We start from the raw sequence: 18,436 nt of genomic DNA, 5'->3' as shown, positions 1-18,436 counted from the left end.
GGACGGTCCTGTGTACACTCCGGTGGCCCCTCGGCGTGTATCACGTACACATGTATGCATCATGGCCCAGGTGTCACCCAGAGCGCCTGTTACAATGCATGTGGGACACACTGCAGGAGGGAGGCCTCGGGTGGGGTCAGGGGCTGCTGTTCTAACAAGCAGCTGCGGGCCTACAGCCCATACTCGTGGGACCAGTCTCTCAAGCTCCCACTGTGCCCTGGAAAGAATAACCCTGGGAACAGGAGAGGCCAACTGTGTCGATTTCACCATGGGAGGGGGAGAGAACACAACTCAGTTACCCGCCCAACCCGCCCCCCAAAATCACTGCCTAAGCCAGACGCTGAAGAGACAGGTGAGTTCTATGTGGTCTGTGCGGCGGGGCCGTCCCCGACCCTCACCTCCGCAGTCCTTCTCGTCAGACCAGTCCCCGCAGTCGTTCTCCCGGTCGCATTTCCACCTGTTGGGGATGCAGCGCCCGTTCTCGCACTGGAACTGGAAGTAGCGGGAACAGCTGGGGGCTTCGGTGGGGTTTTCTGGGGGATGAACCGCAGGGTCAGTTTATGGCCTGCACGGCGTGAACAGAGGCCTCCAAGGACCCACAGGCTCCTCACCCAAGCCCCAGCGCAGCCCGCGTGACCCCCCCAGAGAAGGACGAGGCAGCTTCCTGGACCGGAGGGAGACCAAGAGCATATCCACAAACTGGACAAAACCTTGCCTCCCTGGACCCGAGGTCATATTCTCCTATGCTTCTACATCTTGCCAATGACACCCGAGTGGGTTTTTTTATATTTATCCTTTTATTATTTTACTTATTTATGTGTCTGCACCAGGTCTTAGTTGCAGCACATGGGATCTTATAGTTCTTATCTTATGCAAACTCTTAGTTGAGGCATGTGGGACCTCGTTCCCTGACCAGGGATGGAACCTGGGCCCCCTGCATTGGGAGCACAGAGTCTTAGCCACTGGACCACCAGGGAAGTCCTGATACCCAAGTTTGAATGTTGATAGTCTACTGAAGGAATGACCCAACTGTTGATGATAACCCAACAGTAACAATGATTCCATCATGCTGTGACATCTGTAACATGTAGGGGGTGGGGGAAATATACTCTAAAATATTTACCATAACTCCTCTACCATGTTCCTTATACACAATGTCAACTTCCCAACTGGAGAAAGAGAATAAATACACCCTAACCTCTGCTGGTAGAGAAGGAAATGGCAACCCACTCCAGTATTCTTGCCCAGAATATCCCACGGACAGAGGAGGCTGGTGGGCTACAGTCCACAGGGTTGCTAAGAGTTGGGCATGACTCAGTGACTAAACCAACCAACCAATCTCTGCTAAGGGGTAGGTTCTCACTTTAAGACTCAATTTGTTACATGCAGATTCAAGACCTGGAAGGAATTATGGCTGAAGAGGGAGAAGGCAAAGCCAAGCATTGTGTGACCTGGAGCCTGGGATGCCCGGGGGCAGAGCTGAGGTCTCCTTACCACAGTTGGCTTCATCGGAGTCATCGCCGCAGTCATCCATCCCATCACACTTCCAGATCAAACTGATGCACACTCCGTTCTGACACTGGAAGCTGAACTCGTCACACACCTTGTGGAACTCGGGGTCTCGGGCTAGGGGAGGAATCAACATACATAAGTCCAGATTACTTCCACACTGGAGAGCTCAACATGGCACTCTTGTTTGGAAATAAGAGGCAAGAACAAAGGGCCTCCACCAAGAGATGGCCCGGCTGGAGGATTCCTCGAAAGCAAGTCAAAGGCCTACTGCTGCTGCTACTAAGTCACTTCAGTCGTGTCCGACTCTGAGTGACCCCATAGACGGCAGCCCACCCGGCTCCCTGTCCCTGGGATTCTCCAGGCAAGAACACTGGAGTGGGTTGCCATTTCCCTCTCCAATGCATCAAAGTGAAAAGTGAAAGGGAAGTCGCTCAGTCGTGCCCAACTCTTTGCAACCCCATGGACTGCAGCCCACCAGGCTCCTCCATCCATGGGATTTTCCAGGCAAGAATATCAGAGTCGGGTGCCATCGCCCTCTCCTGGTCCCCAGCAACTCAGACTGCAACAACATCTGCAGATAACGTCTTTAAAGGGGTAATTAAGCTAACGTGAGGTCATTACATTAGGATGGAGCCCTAATCTAACAGGACTGGTGTTCTCATAAGCAGAGTAAGTGAAGACAGAGGATGGCCGTTTACAAGCCAAGGAGAGGCGCCTCAGAGGAAACCAACCCTGCCGACACCTTAACCTCTGATCTGCAGCCCCCAGAACTGTGATTAACCCCCTAGACTGTGGTCCTTTGTCTGGAGAGACCGAGCAGACTGATGCAAGTCCCCACTATCATGCAGGCAGGGCAGTCTTGGGGACAGGGCTGTAGCCGTGAACGAGACAAGGACCTGCTCTCGGGCACACACAGAGGAGGCTAGCTGGGGGGGGGGGGCGGGGGGGGGCAGAACTGCAGTGTGCAGAGTGGAGGTGAGTGGGGTACAGACACTGCGGCAAGGTGAGGGGGCCACTCCAGGGGCACAAGAAAGGCTGTGGAAGGAGGTGACACGTGGGCCAAGACCGCTGTCAACCTTGATCCCCGCCTTGAGCTGTGCACCAAAAACTAACAAGCAGGCTTCCAAAGCAACCAAGGTGAGCCTTTCATTGAAAACGCAAGTCTGGACCCTCAGTGGAGACCTGAAAACCGGATGGAGGCACATGCCCAGGGTGGCCCGCCCCAAGTCTCTCCAGCGCCCCCGACTCACAGCATCCTGCGAACTCCGGGTCCTCGTCGGAGCCGTCCCGGCACTGGATGATGCCGTCACAGACCATGGACTGGAAGAGGCACTGCTGGCGGTTCTTACACACGAAGTCCATGAAGCGAGTGCACAGGGGCTCTGAAAGGGACCAGCGAGGGGAAGGGGCCGTGAGCCCCTGGAGCTGGGGACCTCGTGGGCCACGGCAGGACACGCTCTGACCGGACGCGCAATTCAGGAGGTAATGGGCACCACCACCAACCACAAGCTTTGAGCAAACCCTGAGCTTCAGGACCTCATTAAGCTCCCAGCACAACATGATGAGAGGTTTTACTGTCCTGTTTCCCAAATGAAGCACAGGGGACGGCAACATTATGTATTTTGCCAGGAGCACACGACTGATGAGGGTGGAGCCAAAACTGAAACCCAGAGCTGCCTGACATCACAGGCCACGATCTTAACCACTATCAACATAACACCGACTCTCGAATATGGGGCCTGGCAATCCCCTTCTATGAAGGATCGATGTTACCCACTGAACTGTACCTGCCACCAGTTTATATGTTGAAGCCCTAATCTCCAACGTGACTGGATCTGGAGAAAGGGCAGTACTTTTTTTAATTAATATTTTTGGCTGTGTCACATGCCATGTGGGATCTTAGTTCCCCGACCAGGGACTGAACCTATGCCTCTCGCATTGGCAGCAGAGTCTTCACCACTGGATTTCCAAGGAAGTTCCCTGATAGAGCTTTAAAGAGGAAATCCAGGTTAAGGGAGGTAGCTAAGGTTAAAAGGATCTATAGGAGCAGTGTCCTTCTAAGCAGCACCAGACATGCAGGCAAAGAGGCCACGTGAGGACATGGGAAGAAGGTGGCCTTTACGCCTGAATTGCCACACTAACTCATCCTTGGATCTCCAGCTTGCTTTTCCCAGGGATGAGCACCACTGACCCCAGACTACCTTTCTGGGTCCAAAGAAAACACAGCATACAAAGTCACCGTGCCTAAAACTGTTAGCCGAGTGATAATCAGCAACTAGCAAAACCAATGAAGGAGGGGAAATAAGTGTCCAATTCCAGATCACTGGTCCATTCGCAGGACATACTGTAGCTGACAGTGATGATCGTGGACCCTGACCTAATTCCACGGTCACCCTCCACGGCCCCCTGCTTCCTCTCCTTCACCCAAGCCACGCCTCTCTGCCTCCACCCATCTCAGGGTCCTAGCAGGACCTGACACAGGCAGGTACCAGGGGAGGAAAGGATTTAGCCCAACGTGAGGACTCACCGCAATGCTGTTCGTCCGAGCCATCCGAGCAGTCGTGCAGACCGTCACAGTGTTTGCTGGATGGGATGCAGGTGCCATTCGGGCAGCGGAACCCATTGCACTTCTTCTCTGGAAAGCGGTTCAAGGAGCAGCAGAATGAGGAGACAGGCAGACAGTCACATCACCGCGGCGCAGATATTTATACCCACATGTGTGTCTCCCTATGGAGGGCTATCACAATTATAGATACACACATACTCTGACCCAAGAATGTAATCTACCCACCAGTGAAAAATAACAGAGGAACCAGCTTATTCACTGCAGCACTGTTTGTAATAGACTGAAAGCCACCTACGGATCCATCCGCAGGGGACTGTGAAATGCTACTGCACACAGGAACACCAGACTGGTACAGAGAGACTGAAGAAGCACTCGATGAACACATGTCCTAGATAGACAGTTATCTGAAAAACCAAGGTACCAAAAACGTGCACGGCATGCTGCTGCTGCTGCTAAGTCGCTTCAGTCGTGTCCGACTCTGTGCGACCCCATCGACGGCAGCCCACCAGGCTCCCCCGTCCCTGCGATTCTCCAGGCAAGAACACCGGAGTCGGTTGCCATTTCCTTCTCCAATGCATGAAAGTGAAAAGTCAAAGTGAAGTCGCTCAGTCGTGTCCAACTCTTAGTGACCCCACGGTCTGCAGCCTACCAGGCTCCTCCGACCATGGATTTTCTAGGCAAGAGTACTGGAGTGGGATGCCATTGCCTTCTCCAGCATGGCATGCTACATGTGTAAAAATTGGACAAGTACATGTCATAAATTTAAATTTGCATGTATGCACAAAAATATTCTGAAAGGATACACAGCAAAGCGGGGAAACTGGCAGATGGGAGAAAAACACTTACTGTTTAATCTCCTTATACTTTTCCATTGTGAACCATGTGAATGTGCTACCTACTCAAAACATTTTTTTTTACAAAAAGTAAAATGAAAGCACCAATTAGATGGAAACAAAGAGGACATGAACCCTGATTTTATAGACCCTGGGGTTTTTAAGCTCTCTTACATCACTCACCATTTTATTTCTTCAGGAATTCTAAACCAAAGTCCCATAAATGTTAACAGTCTTAGGTTTTGCAGTTGGTGTAGAACTTTTAGTACTAGGTCATCCATTCTCCTGAACAGAAAGCAACTCCAGACATTTGGCTTAAGAATCACTTCTAGTAGGTCAGTTGTAAACCCAACTCTTGGCAGAATACTTTCAGAAGGATCAGGGATAAGGCAAGAAAATGTGTTTTAATCCTGTAAAAAGTCATCATCCCCAGGACATTGTTCAAAGGACATCAAAACAGAAACAGTGAATGAGTACCACGAGATGGGGAAATAGATTTCAGCATAAGAAGGTTTTCCAAAAGTATACAATTTAAATTGTACAAGACAAGTTATCACTCACTCAAGTCAAAAGATAAAAATCAAGAGAGGCTTAGGGAAACATCCAATGTTACTAATAGGGATCCTTTTGGTATAACCACTTGGAAATAAAACCTGGAAACGAGAATCATGGAAATGGATCGGAACCTGTAACCCAGCACTTCCATATGGAGGGATATACCCCAGGAAGTAGCATCTCAAGGGAAATCTAAGCCTTCATTTCCAAGGACACAAACAGTTTTTATGACACATGACAGGCAAAATGGACATTACCCCACCAGGGAGCGACTAAGTAAACTACGTCACAGCAATAATACAAAGAGGATGGGCATCTGCCATGCAAATGCTAACCACAGAAAAATACAGACATATGGAAACAACTTTAACACCGTGCCATGAAAAGAGCAGAACACACAGACAGCGACTGCAGTTCCACGAAAATTAGGCATGTGAGTATGGAACAATAGGAAATATGGATACTGGCCTCTGCCCTTGGTTTCTGGCATAAGGCTCCTAATGAATAAATGTGCTCAGTCACTTAGTCGTGTCCGACTCTGTGGACCCATTGACGTAGGCTGTCAGGCTCCTCTACCTATGGAATTTTCCAGGCAAGGATACTGGTATGGGTTGCCATTCCTTCTCCAGGGGTTCTTTGTGACCCAGGGATCGAACCCACATCTCCTGGTTGGTAGGTGGGTTTTTTACTGCTGAGCCACCAAGGAAGCATAGGATTAACATGTACACACTACTGTATATAAAACAGATAACTAAAAAGGACCTACTGTATAGCACAAGAAATTATACTCAAAATTCTGGAATAATCAGTTTGGAGAAAGAATCTGAAAAAGAATGCATACGTGTATATGTATCACCGAATCAAGCTTCCCTGGTGGCTCAGCGGTAAAGAATCCACCTTCCAAGCAGGAGACATGGGTTCGATCCCTGGGTTGGGAAGAACTCCTAGAGAATGGCAGCCCACTCCAGTGTTCTTGCCTGGAAAATCTCATGAACAGAGGAGCCTGATGGGCTACAGTCCACGGAGCTGAAAAGAGCTGGACACAACTCAGTGACTAAATGATGACAAAACAGAATCACTCTGCTGTACAGCTCTATCTAACACAACACTGTAAGTCAGCTACACGCCAATGTAAAATATGTATTTAATTTGGTGCGAAAAAGCATTTTATACATTATGTTTGTGCGGCAGCTATTTTATGCTTAATTTCCATTAACTATCTCAGAATCCTTCTTTAAATCGATTACACTGAAAAAGTTCTGGCTTATGAGTATGGGTATCCATTTTCCCAAGGGACCATCACAGCAATCTCTCAGCCATAAAGTATGCCATCTATACAGAAACTGTCGGCTAATTTCTGGCAGAACACTGGTCATGTGACCCTACTTAAGTGTTCCGGGTGGGTTAGTGGGTTTCCCATTTCTTTTCTTGTTTTTATGGAGGCAACCTGCTTGCCCAAGAATTAAAATTACAGGACTTGCTGATGGCTCAGGGATAAAGAATCCACCTGCAAATGCAGGGGACACGGGTCCGATCCCTGGTCCGGGAAGATTCCTCAGGACGACTACGCCTGTGTGCGCCACAATTACTAGAGGCCACGGGCAGCAACTATGGAAACCCGCACGCCTAAAGCCTGTGCCACAGAAAACACAAGAAGCCACTGCAATGAGACGCCCATGCACCATAATAAAGAGCAGCCCCTGCTTGCCACAACCAGAGAAAGGCTGTGCAAAGCAATCGAAGACCCAGTGCAGCCAAAAGTAAATAAATAAACAATAATAATAAATAATTAGAATCACATAGCCCAGGCCTACACGTCGAACAGCAGTGCCACACAGCAAGGGCGAGCTCACTAGCATGCACCAGGCACAGTGGGGACTCTGGTCCGTCTCCTGGTCCATCTGTTGCCCCTCCTCCTGAACAGCAGACATGAGAGACGTGCGGGTTGGGGCCAAAACGCCTGCACTCACCACAGTTGACCGGATCCTCGTCAGAGCCGTCCTGGCAATCCATGTCACCATCACACGCCCAGCGCTGGGGGATGCAGTGCCCGTTTCGACACTGGAAGTTGGAGGCCTCACAGGTGTGATAGATGGCTGCCATCAAAACAGGCGAGAAAAATGGTCAAGGCCTCCTTCACCTCCGCAGCCCCATCACCCTCAGCAGATGACTGCAAAGGAGGCGCGTTCTAACAGGTATGACGGGGGACTACCCTAAAGGCAAAATGCAGCCTCCTGAAGGGGCATCAGCTAGAGCCTTGGGGTTCATCAGTGTTACACAAGCACAGATGTACACGTTAAAAACTCAGTCACTTTCACAGCAACCTATGAGGTCAGGACTACTCCCCACTTATAGATGAGAACGAGGTTTAGGACTCTCAGAAGGTCCCCGAGAGTAACAAAGATAATGAAGTAATAGCACCAGGGCTGTCCAAGTCCAAAGCCTGTGCTTTCTCCAGTCCACTTGCATACTTAATCTTCTCACTCCTCCAGACTCTGCTGGACAAGAACAGGTAGAGGGTGCTCGGGGCTCTGGATCCTAGACCTGCTCCCGACACTGTAGGGACCTTGATGTCATCCTCTGCATTGATATCTAAGGAGGCCTGTAAGTTGTGAAAGGGCCTGATTTTATAATTCTAAATGAACTGCCCAATTTCATAAGCGGAAAACCTCCCGTCCAAAGATGCATCTAAAATCACAAAGAAAGCAGGCCCAGAAACCTAGAATTCCTTAACTTTCTGGATAGCCAAGAGTGACGTCTACCAGCTAATATGACACGGCATCCTCTACAACCATTAAAAGAAAAAAAAAATTAAAGTGCCAGGGAACCAGTCACTGTTATAACTGAACAGGCTCATTTGCATACACAGGCTGAGGCCACCTGAAAGTCATTTAGAAAATGTCAAAACTTCAGTCAGAGACTATTTCAGATGCATAATATCTGCCTGCAGCCCAAGCAACACTACTGGCCGCCTTCTCCATCAGATTTCCCTTCCCTCCTCTGATGCAGAGAGCAATTTGTGTCTGTTCACTGCTGAATGCAAGCTAGAGCTGGCCTTGTTTGCAACCAGCATGAAATAACATAACCAAGACAGACGGGCTCTCTTGGTTGAACGGAGTGGACAGGGTGTCCTTGTGACAGGAGCAGGCAAAGCAAACAAAAGTGGGCTGTTGAGTGCAAACCACAGTTACCTATTCAGCTGAGATGGTTGGTAATAGTGACTCAAGGGTTGGGAAAATGGGCTTCCAATGCCCTCTAGAATTGCTACTGCATTTGAGGCTATTTTGGGCAATAGTCTGAAATACAAAGCCCCTGATTTTTCAAACCACTTTACAACAAAAGGTGGTCCATCATCTGTTGGCTTCTCAAAGACCAATGCTATGTCCAGTCACATGCAAATACATCTACTGGAAGTTTCAGTATTTTACAATATTGGCAGTCAGGATCCATTGAATATCTTTTTAAAATATACTTATCTCTGATAAGAAAAATAAATGTGTCCCTGCATGTTAGATGAGCTTTGCCCCAGTAACAGCCATTGCCTGGAATACTTCTGACTTATTGGTTTTACAAATCTGATAGCCCTTTAAAAAATTCCTCACCAAAGCCTTGCTCGCTATCATAAAAGATACTGTCACCTAAACCACTGCCACACTGAAATACTCACTATTATTCAGCCTATGGATTTCAATTGAATACAATTTCAGAGTGCTAATGGAGTTTCCAAGTGGACAACGCTGAAGGGCATGTTTGACATCTCCAGATTCTATCACTGATGCTGAGCTGAGAAAGACTAATTAATTTACACAGTTTCATTCAAATGGCCAGGAAGGGCTGGAATGCTTAACATAGTCTCTTTTTCTGTCTTCTGAGTAACTTACTAGCTCTCTGACACTGAGTGTCTGATGAATGATCTACGTTCAATTGATAATATTTAACTGTAAGGATGAAAGAGATGGACTTTAAAATAGACTAAAGAATTTGAGGCAGATAAAAAAGAATCCTTTGCATAGCAGGGTCCATCATGACCCTAAGAATAGAAGGGCTACTGGGGCAAATGATCATGAAATTAGAATATCAGAGTTTCTAATAAAGGCCATTATCCTCTGGCTTACTCTGACATGAACACATCTCTCCTGACTCAGCAAGACCCTCTGTGACCCCTGATCAAAAACATTAGCCAAATAAAAGCGGGGCAGAAGAGATGAGTTAATTACTGTGACAAGCACTGCCTTATTATAAAACACTGGACTCTTACAAAATGAAGGAGGAAAAAAAATGTTAGTAGCAACACAACCTGAATGATTAATAATGTAAAAAATAACATAAAGCATAAAGGAAGTAAAAAATAAAAGGCAAATTGGTAAAAGAACCAATTAGAAATTCTAGATATAAAAAATAAGAGTCATGGAAATAAAAACAGCTCAGTGGATGTGTGAAATAGGAGATTAGACTCAGCTGAAAAGAGGACTGTTGAACAGGAAGAGAAATCTGAGGAAGTAACTCAGAGTCATAAGGAGACAGAAAATCTAAAAACCAAAGGCATAAATATCAGGATGAGAAAGTCCAGCGAATGGCTGAGAGCTGCTGCTAACAAGACAAGACAAAGTAGCAAACAGACACAGCAGAAAAGACAGTTGGCTGCAGCTTCCTAGAACTGATGAAAAACGTAAATCCTCAGATTTTAGAAGGACGACAGACAGGATAAATAAAAATAATTTCACGCCTAGGTAGGTGAAACTGAGCAGCAAACAAAATATAAAAAAACCTAAAGGCAACTAGAGAGAAAAGAACGTCAGTTATTACTGGAACAGATAATCTGGCAGGAGAATTGAAATCAGCACAAAAGAGGCCAGAAAGAAATGGAATGATTCCACCAAAATACTTAGGGGAAATTACTACAAATCTAGAAAACCAGATGCATCAATTTCAGTGTTGAGAACAAAACAAAGACATGGTTATAGGAACAAAACTTTTAAGTTTACGACTCACAGACTCTGCTATGAAACGCTGAAGGATGAACACAGGAAGGAAGCAGTAAACACAGGAAGGGGAAATGACCGACGGGTAGGCACCTATACATAAGTTTGGTCACTAAATGATAATAACGATGCCCGATTTTTAAATGTAAAATTCAACTATGAAGTATTTCATGGTTTTATTTTGGGGGGGGGGCGATGGGGGCCATACCATGCAGCACGTGGGTTCCTAGTTCCCCGACTAGGGATTGAGTCCGAGCTCCCTGCATTGGAAAGGCGGAGTCTCAACCACTGGACCAACCTCCAGGGAATTCCGTGTGTTTTAAAATACTAAATATATACTGAGTTTGTCAATACCGACATTATGGGCAGAGACTGGAATCACGACAGGTCCAGGAGGGGGAAAGATATCAGGAATATGCATAAGATGTCTAGGGCAACAGCTGAAAAAGCAGAAATGAAATGTTTAAGTTCCAAATCAATGCAGGGGGGAATAAAAGGCTCAAATCCATGGAAAGCAAAACAAGGGAGGGGAAGAGCCACGAAAAGGCCCAGGACAGACCATGCATGAGAGCTGAAGCCCACAGGAAGTCAGCAGGCCCTGACCCATTTCTTTGGCTCTGCACGTGACTTAACTTACTAGGCCAGGAAACGAAGCAACCACACAATGAGCGCACATACTACCTCCAGCTAATCTACGGATGAAGATGGACAATCTCCTTTATAAAGGTTTGGAAGCACAGCCATTGGAATGAGGCTACAGTGGCTGTGTAGGCACTCTACATTTCCCCACGCAGTCCTGCCAGAGGAAACCAGAGATAAAACCAGGGTCAGGGACCAGCCTACCCACAGAAATGAAGTTCTTAATTCACTGTGGAAGACCAGCTCATGCAGCTGAAATGCAAGTTTGACTAATGTGGTTGTGCTAATAATATGTCCAGTCATCATGAAACTTACAAATGGAAATGCCCAGAGGCACCTCTCTAATTTATCAATCAATGATCCACCTAAACCCAAAGCTGCCAAACAGCCCTTGTGTGCTTTCTGGGCTGATGGCGGTTCCTTCCAAGACCTTGTTTATCCCTCCTTCTGTGAGCCAGGCTTTCAAAGAAAGCAATACCTGCAGTCTTTCCAGAAGCAGAGGGGCACACAACAAGACTGTGCCAGAGAGGACACAGGGATGGGGAGTTTATGAGGTGGGCAGGAATCTGGTAACATCACAGATCACTCAGCGTGATATACATGGCCTTTGAGTAGGTCCATTTATTCCTTAAAGCCACATAAGGTCACCTCTAAAATAAAACGGACCAATCAACAAAGGTTCTCTGAACTGGGCATTGGGAGAACATAGAGGAGTATATGCAGAGTACATCATGAGAAACACTGGGCTGGAAGAAACACAAGCTGGAATCAAGATTGCCAGGAGAAATATCAATAACCTCAGATATGCAGATGACACCACCCTTATGGCAGAAAGTGAAGAGAAGCTAAAAAGCCTCTTGATGAAAGTGAAAGAGGAAAGCGAAAAAGTTGGCTTAAAGCTCTACATTCAGAAAACCAAGATCATGGCATCCGGTCCCATCACTTCATGGGAAATAGATGGGGAAACAGTGGAAACAGTGTCAGACTTTATTTTGGGGGGCTCCCAAATCACTGCAGATGGTGACTGCAGCCATGAAATTAAAAGACGCTTACTCCTTGGAAGGAAAGTTATGACCAACCTAGATAGCATATTCAAAAGCAGAGACATTACTTTGCCTACAAAGGTCCATCTAGTCAAGGCTATGGTTTTTCCAGTGGTCATGTATGGATGTGAGAGTTGGACTGTGAAGAAGGCTGAGCGCCGAAGAATTGATGCTTTTGAACTGTGGTGTTGGAGAAGACTCTTGAGAGTCCCTTGGACTGCAAGGAGATCCAACCAGTCCATTCTGAAGCAGATCAGCCCTGGGATTTCTTTGGAAGGAATGATGCTAAAGCTGAAACTCCAGTACTTTGGCCACCTCATGAGAAGAGCTGACTCATTGGAAAAGACTCTGACGCTGGGAGGGACTGGGGGCAGGAGGAGAAGGGGACGACCAAGGATGAGGTGGCTGGATGGCATCACGGACTCGATGGACGTGAGTCTGAGTGAACTCCGGGAGATGGTGATGGACAGGGAGGCCTGGCGTGCTGTGATTCATGGGGTCACAAAGAGTCAGACATGACTGAGTGACTGAACTGAACTGAACTGAAAGGAGTAAAAGATCATTTCTGTCCTTCACAAACCAAATCTAAACCAAAGCAGACCACAAGAGTGGGATATAATAGCAGATTTACTTTTTTCTTTTTTGCTTTTAGAAATTAGGAAGCATGCTCTGAGACCCCCGGCTGCTGCACAGTGTAGGAACTGCCAGGATACTGCTGGGGTAAGGACAATTAAGATATGGGAAGGAGGCACTTCCCTGGTGGGCCAGTGATTAGGACTTTGCCTTACAATATAGTAGGTGCAGGTTTGATCCCTGGTCAGGGAACTAGGATCCCATGTGGCCAAAAAACCAAAACATGGGACAGAAGCAGTGTTGTAGCAAATTTAATAAAGACTTTAAAAAAAGGTCCACAGCAACAAAAAATCTTTAAGAAAAAAACAAGGAATGAAAAGTAATTTAATTTGCAAGCGTGAAGATCCATTAACAATAGATGGCAAAAGGAAGCCTGAAATACCAGATCTGCCCTCACTTGCCACAAAAGGGTGAAAGGAAATATCGTTATCCCCATCACTGGTGGGATTTAAGGTAGACTTGAGCAACAATTTCTAAAGGAGGGTGCAGAGAAAATTTACTCATCAGCTAGTAGGATTTGTTTTTCCGCCTCTACAACGGCCCCAACTCCTTGCTCTCCCCGATTCCATCATAATGTACATGCCCTTGTTCATTCATTCATTCATTCATTCATTCACAAAAAATAGTGGCGTGAACATGAGTGAACCTAACACCAGCAGAATAATTAGAATCTCAGACCACTCAGCCTTCTTCTCATAGTCTCCTGCTGTTTCCAACTTTATCTTTAATGAAATCTTACCCCAAACAGGTGCAAGCACAATTTAAGTTCTCACTGTTTAGGGAACATCTTGATGCTCCACTCCTAAAACATGAGCTAGTTCACTGCTCCTCAACGTATGGTCCCCAGACCAGAGGCCAGTCTGTAAACTCTTTGCTACTGTTCCTAGGAAAATAAACTTAAGCCAAAATGTAAAACAACTGTATCACTCATGACATTGCTCAGTTAATATTCATCCATAGCAAGACTTTCTTAATGAAGGAAGCAAAGAGCTGGTAACATTTTGGCACAAGGTGATCACAGACCAGCTCTTCGTTTCTAAGGTCCATTTCTTAGAGACTTCATTCTGTGCTCATGTAGGGCGGTAATGCTGCCCACTATATGAACAGGTTAAGTGCAGCTCAGGGAGTCCAGGAAATACTGACCAGTACAGTTGGCTTCATCAGACCAGTCCCTGCAGTCGTTGTCCCCATCGCACACCCAGGAGGAGCGGATGCACATGCCAGAGCTGCAGCTGTATTCATCACTCCGACACTGGTGCATTTCTGCAGGTGAGACCACAGACAAGGGTGTGAGCGCAAAAGCTTGCTCAGAATTCTGTCTCTGACGTCAGGGCTCCTGGTAGTTAGAGATGCACCCGATATCCCCATCATCACTGATGATCCAGAATGCACGGAGGAAGACTTAAACCAGGGATGGAAAATCATGAGGAATGGTACCCAAGTAGAGTTGGCCTCTGGACCTGTAGGTTCTGCATCCATGGATTAAACGAACCATGCACCATGTATTTCCCAGGTAGCTGAGTGACAAAGCATCTGCCTGCCCAACAGGAAACTCACGTTCAGTCCCTGGATTGGGAAGATGCCCTGGAGTAGGAAATGGCAACCCACTCCAGTATTCTTGCCAGGAAAATCCCATGGACAGAGAAGCCTGGCAGGTACAGTCCATGGGGCCACAAAGAGTCAGACTCGATCTAGTGACTAAACAATAAACAACAGCATTGGGTACTACGATTATGATCCATGGCTGGGTGAATCTGTGGACGCAGAATCCGTGGACATGGAGGGCCTTGAGCACCCATGGGTTTCCGAACCTGTGGTGGGTCCTGGCACTGATGCCCTGTGGATACCCAGGGACAACGGTAGTGCACTGTGAATGGGGCACAGGTGTGCTGAGATCCTGACACCTCACACTCAAGGCCTCTAGGCCACAAAGGTATTGTCCATTTATCTCGGTACACTTTACAAATATTTTCTGTGCTTCCCTTGATGGGCAGAAGGTTGGGGAAGCAATGCTCTGGTTACCCAGAAAGCCACAATTTCAGAAGACTTCTAGAGACAGAGTCTGTGGTTTCAGAAAAGGAGTGATGAGAACCTCAAAAGTGTAGATCCGTGTGAGGGGCTCAGGTCAGGAAAATTAAGACCAGTGCTGAGCTCTCTGAATGGAGAGGCTGGGGGACTGTCCATGAGCCGAGCTCCAGGGATGCTGGCCGGTGGGCTGTCTCAGGAAGGGTGGGGGCTGGAGGCAAATGAACCCGGGCAGCCTGACCAAGACAGGAAAGGCAGCTCTACTGGCAGAATCTTATGTAGACCCAGGGGACAGCAGCAACACAGGACTTCTCCATGGAACTGTAAAGAGTCCAGGAAAACAGGAGTAGCCAAGACAACTGGGGTCCCAGGGTGGCGGCCTCAGGGAGAGAGGATGATGGTGAACTGGGGAAGCAGATAGTCACGGGGACACAGTCTGGAGACTCTCAGAGAGGACCTGGATCTGAGGAGGGGACCACCTGAGACCCCAAGGTGGATTCAGGATGCACCAGCCTGAATAGGCCACAAGCAGAGACTCTGAGGGACAGACACTGTTTAATGGTCAAATGTGTGTCCAGTGATGGGCTGAGAGGACACCTGATAAATGCGTGACCACGTGCTGATTCCTCCTTGAGAGAGCAAAGCCGGCCACACAGCTGGGCCCTCTGAGTGCAGACGGGACAAGGGAAGGATGAAGGGAAGAGTGTGAACCCCAAGGACTGTTTCCTGGAACTTTGTGTTTTACAAAAATGAAGGAAAACAATATAACCACCCCCAAAAAACTGCTCTGAGGGTTCCCCTTATTTCAGTCCTAGTGAATCAAACCCCTGCCTGTGGTGACTCAGGCCCCATCTGGAAGCACAGGCCCAGCTGGACCGGACATGCCCCTGTGGACAGACAGGGAGCCCACGGGGCCTCGCTGGCCCTTCATAGTGGTGGGGTCAGCGTCTGGGCCCAGGCTGGCCCCCTCCAGGCTGGGGCGCTCTGTTACCTCCCACAATGATTAGCAGCTACGGGCTTGGAACCAGAGCCCGTCAACTAAGACAGGCCTCCTACAACCGACAGGAGAATTCTTGTATGCAACAAGAATTCCAATTCCCTCTTCTGACACAAACTAACAGTATCCCCCTGAACAAGCCCCCGGACCTCTGTGTACCTCTGTCGTTTCACCTGGAAATCAAAGGACTGAAGTAGAGAATCCCACCACTGCTTCAGTTCCAACACACTATTTTCCTAAATAAAAATTTCCATCCAGAACACAGGTGCTCAAATAATGTTTGTGCTATCTGCTGACTTCTAACAGGGTTTCCTGAATTACATGAGTTTAAAAAAAAAGGATTCACAAAGGTATAGCTCTGGGTCTACAAGAGGCTCATCCCACAGCCACCCAGAAATGTGGGCTAAGGCTGTAGAGCCGTCAATAAACACCTGAATTCATTTAGGAATCTTCCCTAGTCTTACACGCGTGTGCACAGCAGCACTGCAGAATGAAGTTCTATCCCCTTATGAGTGAATCACTCCTACCATGCGTATGGAGCTGGCCGTGCAGCTGACGTTACAAATCCCACAGTGATGTTCAGAAACCCTCCCTTTCCAACCCTCCCCATGAGCAAGAGCGCGGCCCCTTCTGAACGTCATGCCCCCTTACCACAGTGACTTTCATCGCTATTGTCGCCACAGTCATCCTCAAGGTCACACTTGTAGGAGAGGGGGATACAGGTCCCAGACTCGTGGCAGCGGAACTGCGTGTCCAGGTCACAGACGGTGGTTGCTAAGATGCGAAAGAGAGACAACAGGCTCAGTAGGTCCAATCAGCTGCCCCCAGACATCCCACTGGAAAGTGAAGGAAGCAGGTTTTCATTGTAATATCAATTTCAACAACAGAACTGAAACCTCAACGTACAGAAAAATGTAACTGTGTGATAGCCTGAAATTTACAGCCAAGGGATATAAAGGCCTGTCCTTTCATGGATGGCTTCCAGATGTCAATGGGGCTGGGGAAAGTGAGAAGCCGTCATCTAGCTGGGAGATGGTGTGATGCGCTAAATAAGCCCCTAGGACCACCCCCACAGATGTGACGGTGTCGTTCTAAATAACTAGCAGATATACCATTATCCGGAAAACTACCATTAGGAAGCCCACTTTCACCCACAAAGCTGGCCCCTCACCATACAGACGACAGGGAGGGTGGAAAGTCCTACAGAAGAAGCAGGGGCCCTGCAGTCAGGTGGGACTGGTTTCAAATCTTGGCTCTATTTCTTCCTTCAGAAATTAATCTTAACCTCCCTGAGCCTCCGTTTCCTCCGCAGGAAAAGGAAGATAAGGTAATGTGAGCAGGTGCTTGTGATGACAAACAAGACGAGAGATGGGGATTAATGCTACCGCCCACAATTCACTCTACCCAACCCCTCTGGGCCTCTGTTCCTGCTACTGTGAAATGGAAACAATACCTACCCTCCTGGCATTATTATGAAAGTCAATAAGGAAACAACTCTGGGACCAGTACCCATCATTAGGATGAAATACTATGGGCTCTAAACAAATCCAACTTCTCTGCCCATCCATCCTCACGCCCTTCTGCTCAGAACGTGAACATAATTTCTCCCTCTTCTCAATAGAAATGATCCAGGTTTAGGCATAAGCCATAGAACCCTGCAGAAAAGGCTTCAGGAAAGAAGGCTGCTCCCAGGAATAGAACAGAATCCTGCAAAGAAAGTGGGGTGGGGGGTGGGGGGGGCAGTGGCAGGAAGTGAGAAGCAGGTGGCAACCCCACAATCAGACGTCCCTGGCAGCTCTTATTTGAGGCTCCATGTCTTCTCCATAATTGAGCTCATGGTGGGAGGCAGGGTATGAATGCAAAAATGACGAGACTGCAGGGGATTTACGTCAAAACCCCCAGTGCCTGACAATCACCCAGGGCAGGAGCCTGCCGAAGAGGAAAGGGGCTCTGCCAACAGAATCCCTCCCATACCTGCCTGTCTCCACGCCTCTTCTCTTCCCTGGCAGCTGACAGGAGTGGGGGGGCCTCGCTTAACTTCCAGACAGCACTGCCCAGCCATGGCCTGACCCCTCCTATAGCCCTGCCTGGACCAGCATGCCCCTCGCCTCCTCCTCTCACCTCTTCCTTGATGACAGAGACCCTCAGGAAAGCTCAGATGAGCACCACTCTCCTGGCTCCGAGGCTCCACATTTCAGCCCCTGCATCCCTCACCTCCACCACATCTGACTAGTCGGGACCCGAGCACACGGAATCATGAGAAAGCAGAGCAGAACTGATGCTTTCAAACTGTGGTGCTAGGAAGACTCTTGAGAGTCCCTTGGACTGCAAGGAGATCAAACCAGTCCATCCTAAAGGGAATCAACTCTGAATATTCATTGGAAGGACTGATGCTGAAGCTGAAGCTCCAATACTTTGGCCGCCTGATGCCAACAGCGATTTACTGGAAAAGACCCTGATGCTGGGAAAGATTGAGGATAAGAGGAGAAGGGGACGACAGAGGACAAGATGGCTGGATGGCATCATTGACTCAATGGACAGGAGTCTGAGCAAATTCCAGGTGATAGTGAAGGACAGGAAGGCCTGGGGTGCTGCAGCCCATGGGGTTGCAAAGAGTCCGACAAGTCTCAGGGTCTTGAGAGGGTCAATTA

At 48.0% G+C, this 18,436-nt stretch overlaps 1 protein-coding gene and 1 non-coding gene across 2 annotated transcripts in view; both read right to left on the bottom strand.

Annotated features, from left to right (window-relative positions):
- Positions 1–18,436, bottom strand: part of SORL1 (sortilin related receptor 1) — a 162,350-nt gene that overhangs the window by 33,563 nt on the left and 110,351 nt on the right. The window contains exons 24-30 of the mRNA XM_052652557.1: positions 16,437–16,559; positions 13,907–14,026; positions 7,437–7,562; positions 4,040–4,147; positions 2,763–2,894; positions 1,495–1,626; positions 399–533 (exon numbers count right to left, since the gene is read on the bottom strand). Of these exons, the coding sequence (XP_052508517.1) occupies positions 399–533; positions 1,495–1,626; positions 2,763–2,894; positions 4,040–4,147; positions 7,437–7,562; positions 13,907–14,026; positions 16,437–16,559 (876 nt within the window). The remainder of the gene's footprint in view (positions 1–398; positions 534–1,494; positions 1,627–2,762; positions 2,895–4,039; positions 4,148–7,436; positions 7,563–13,906; positions 14,027–16,436; positions 16,560–18,436) is intronic.
- TRNAG-CCC (transfer RNA glycine (anticodon CCC)) lies at positions 905–977 on the bottom strand. The gene has a single exon. It is a non-coding gene; the product is annotated as a tRNA-Gly (tRNA).

Source organism: Budorcas taxicolor, chromosome 15 (genome assembly GCF_023091745.1).
Source record: "Budorcas taxicolor isolate Tak-1 chromosome 15, Takin1.1, whole genome shotgun sequence".
Lineage (NCBI taxonomy): Eukaryota > Metazoa > Chordata > Mammalia > Artiodactyla > Bovidae > Budorcas > Budorcas taxicolor.
This window is presented reverse-complemented; position numbering and strand designations above follow the sequence as displayed.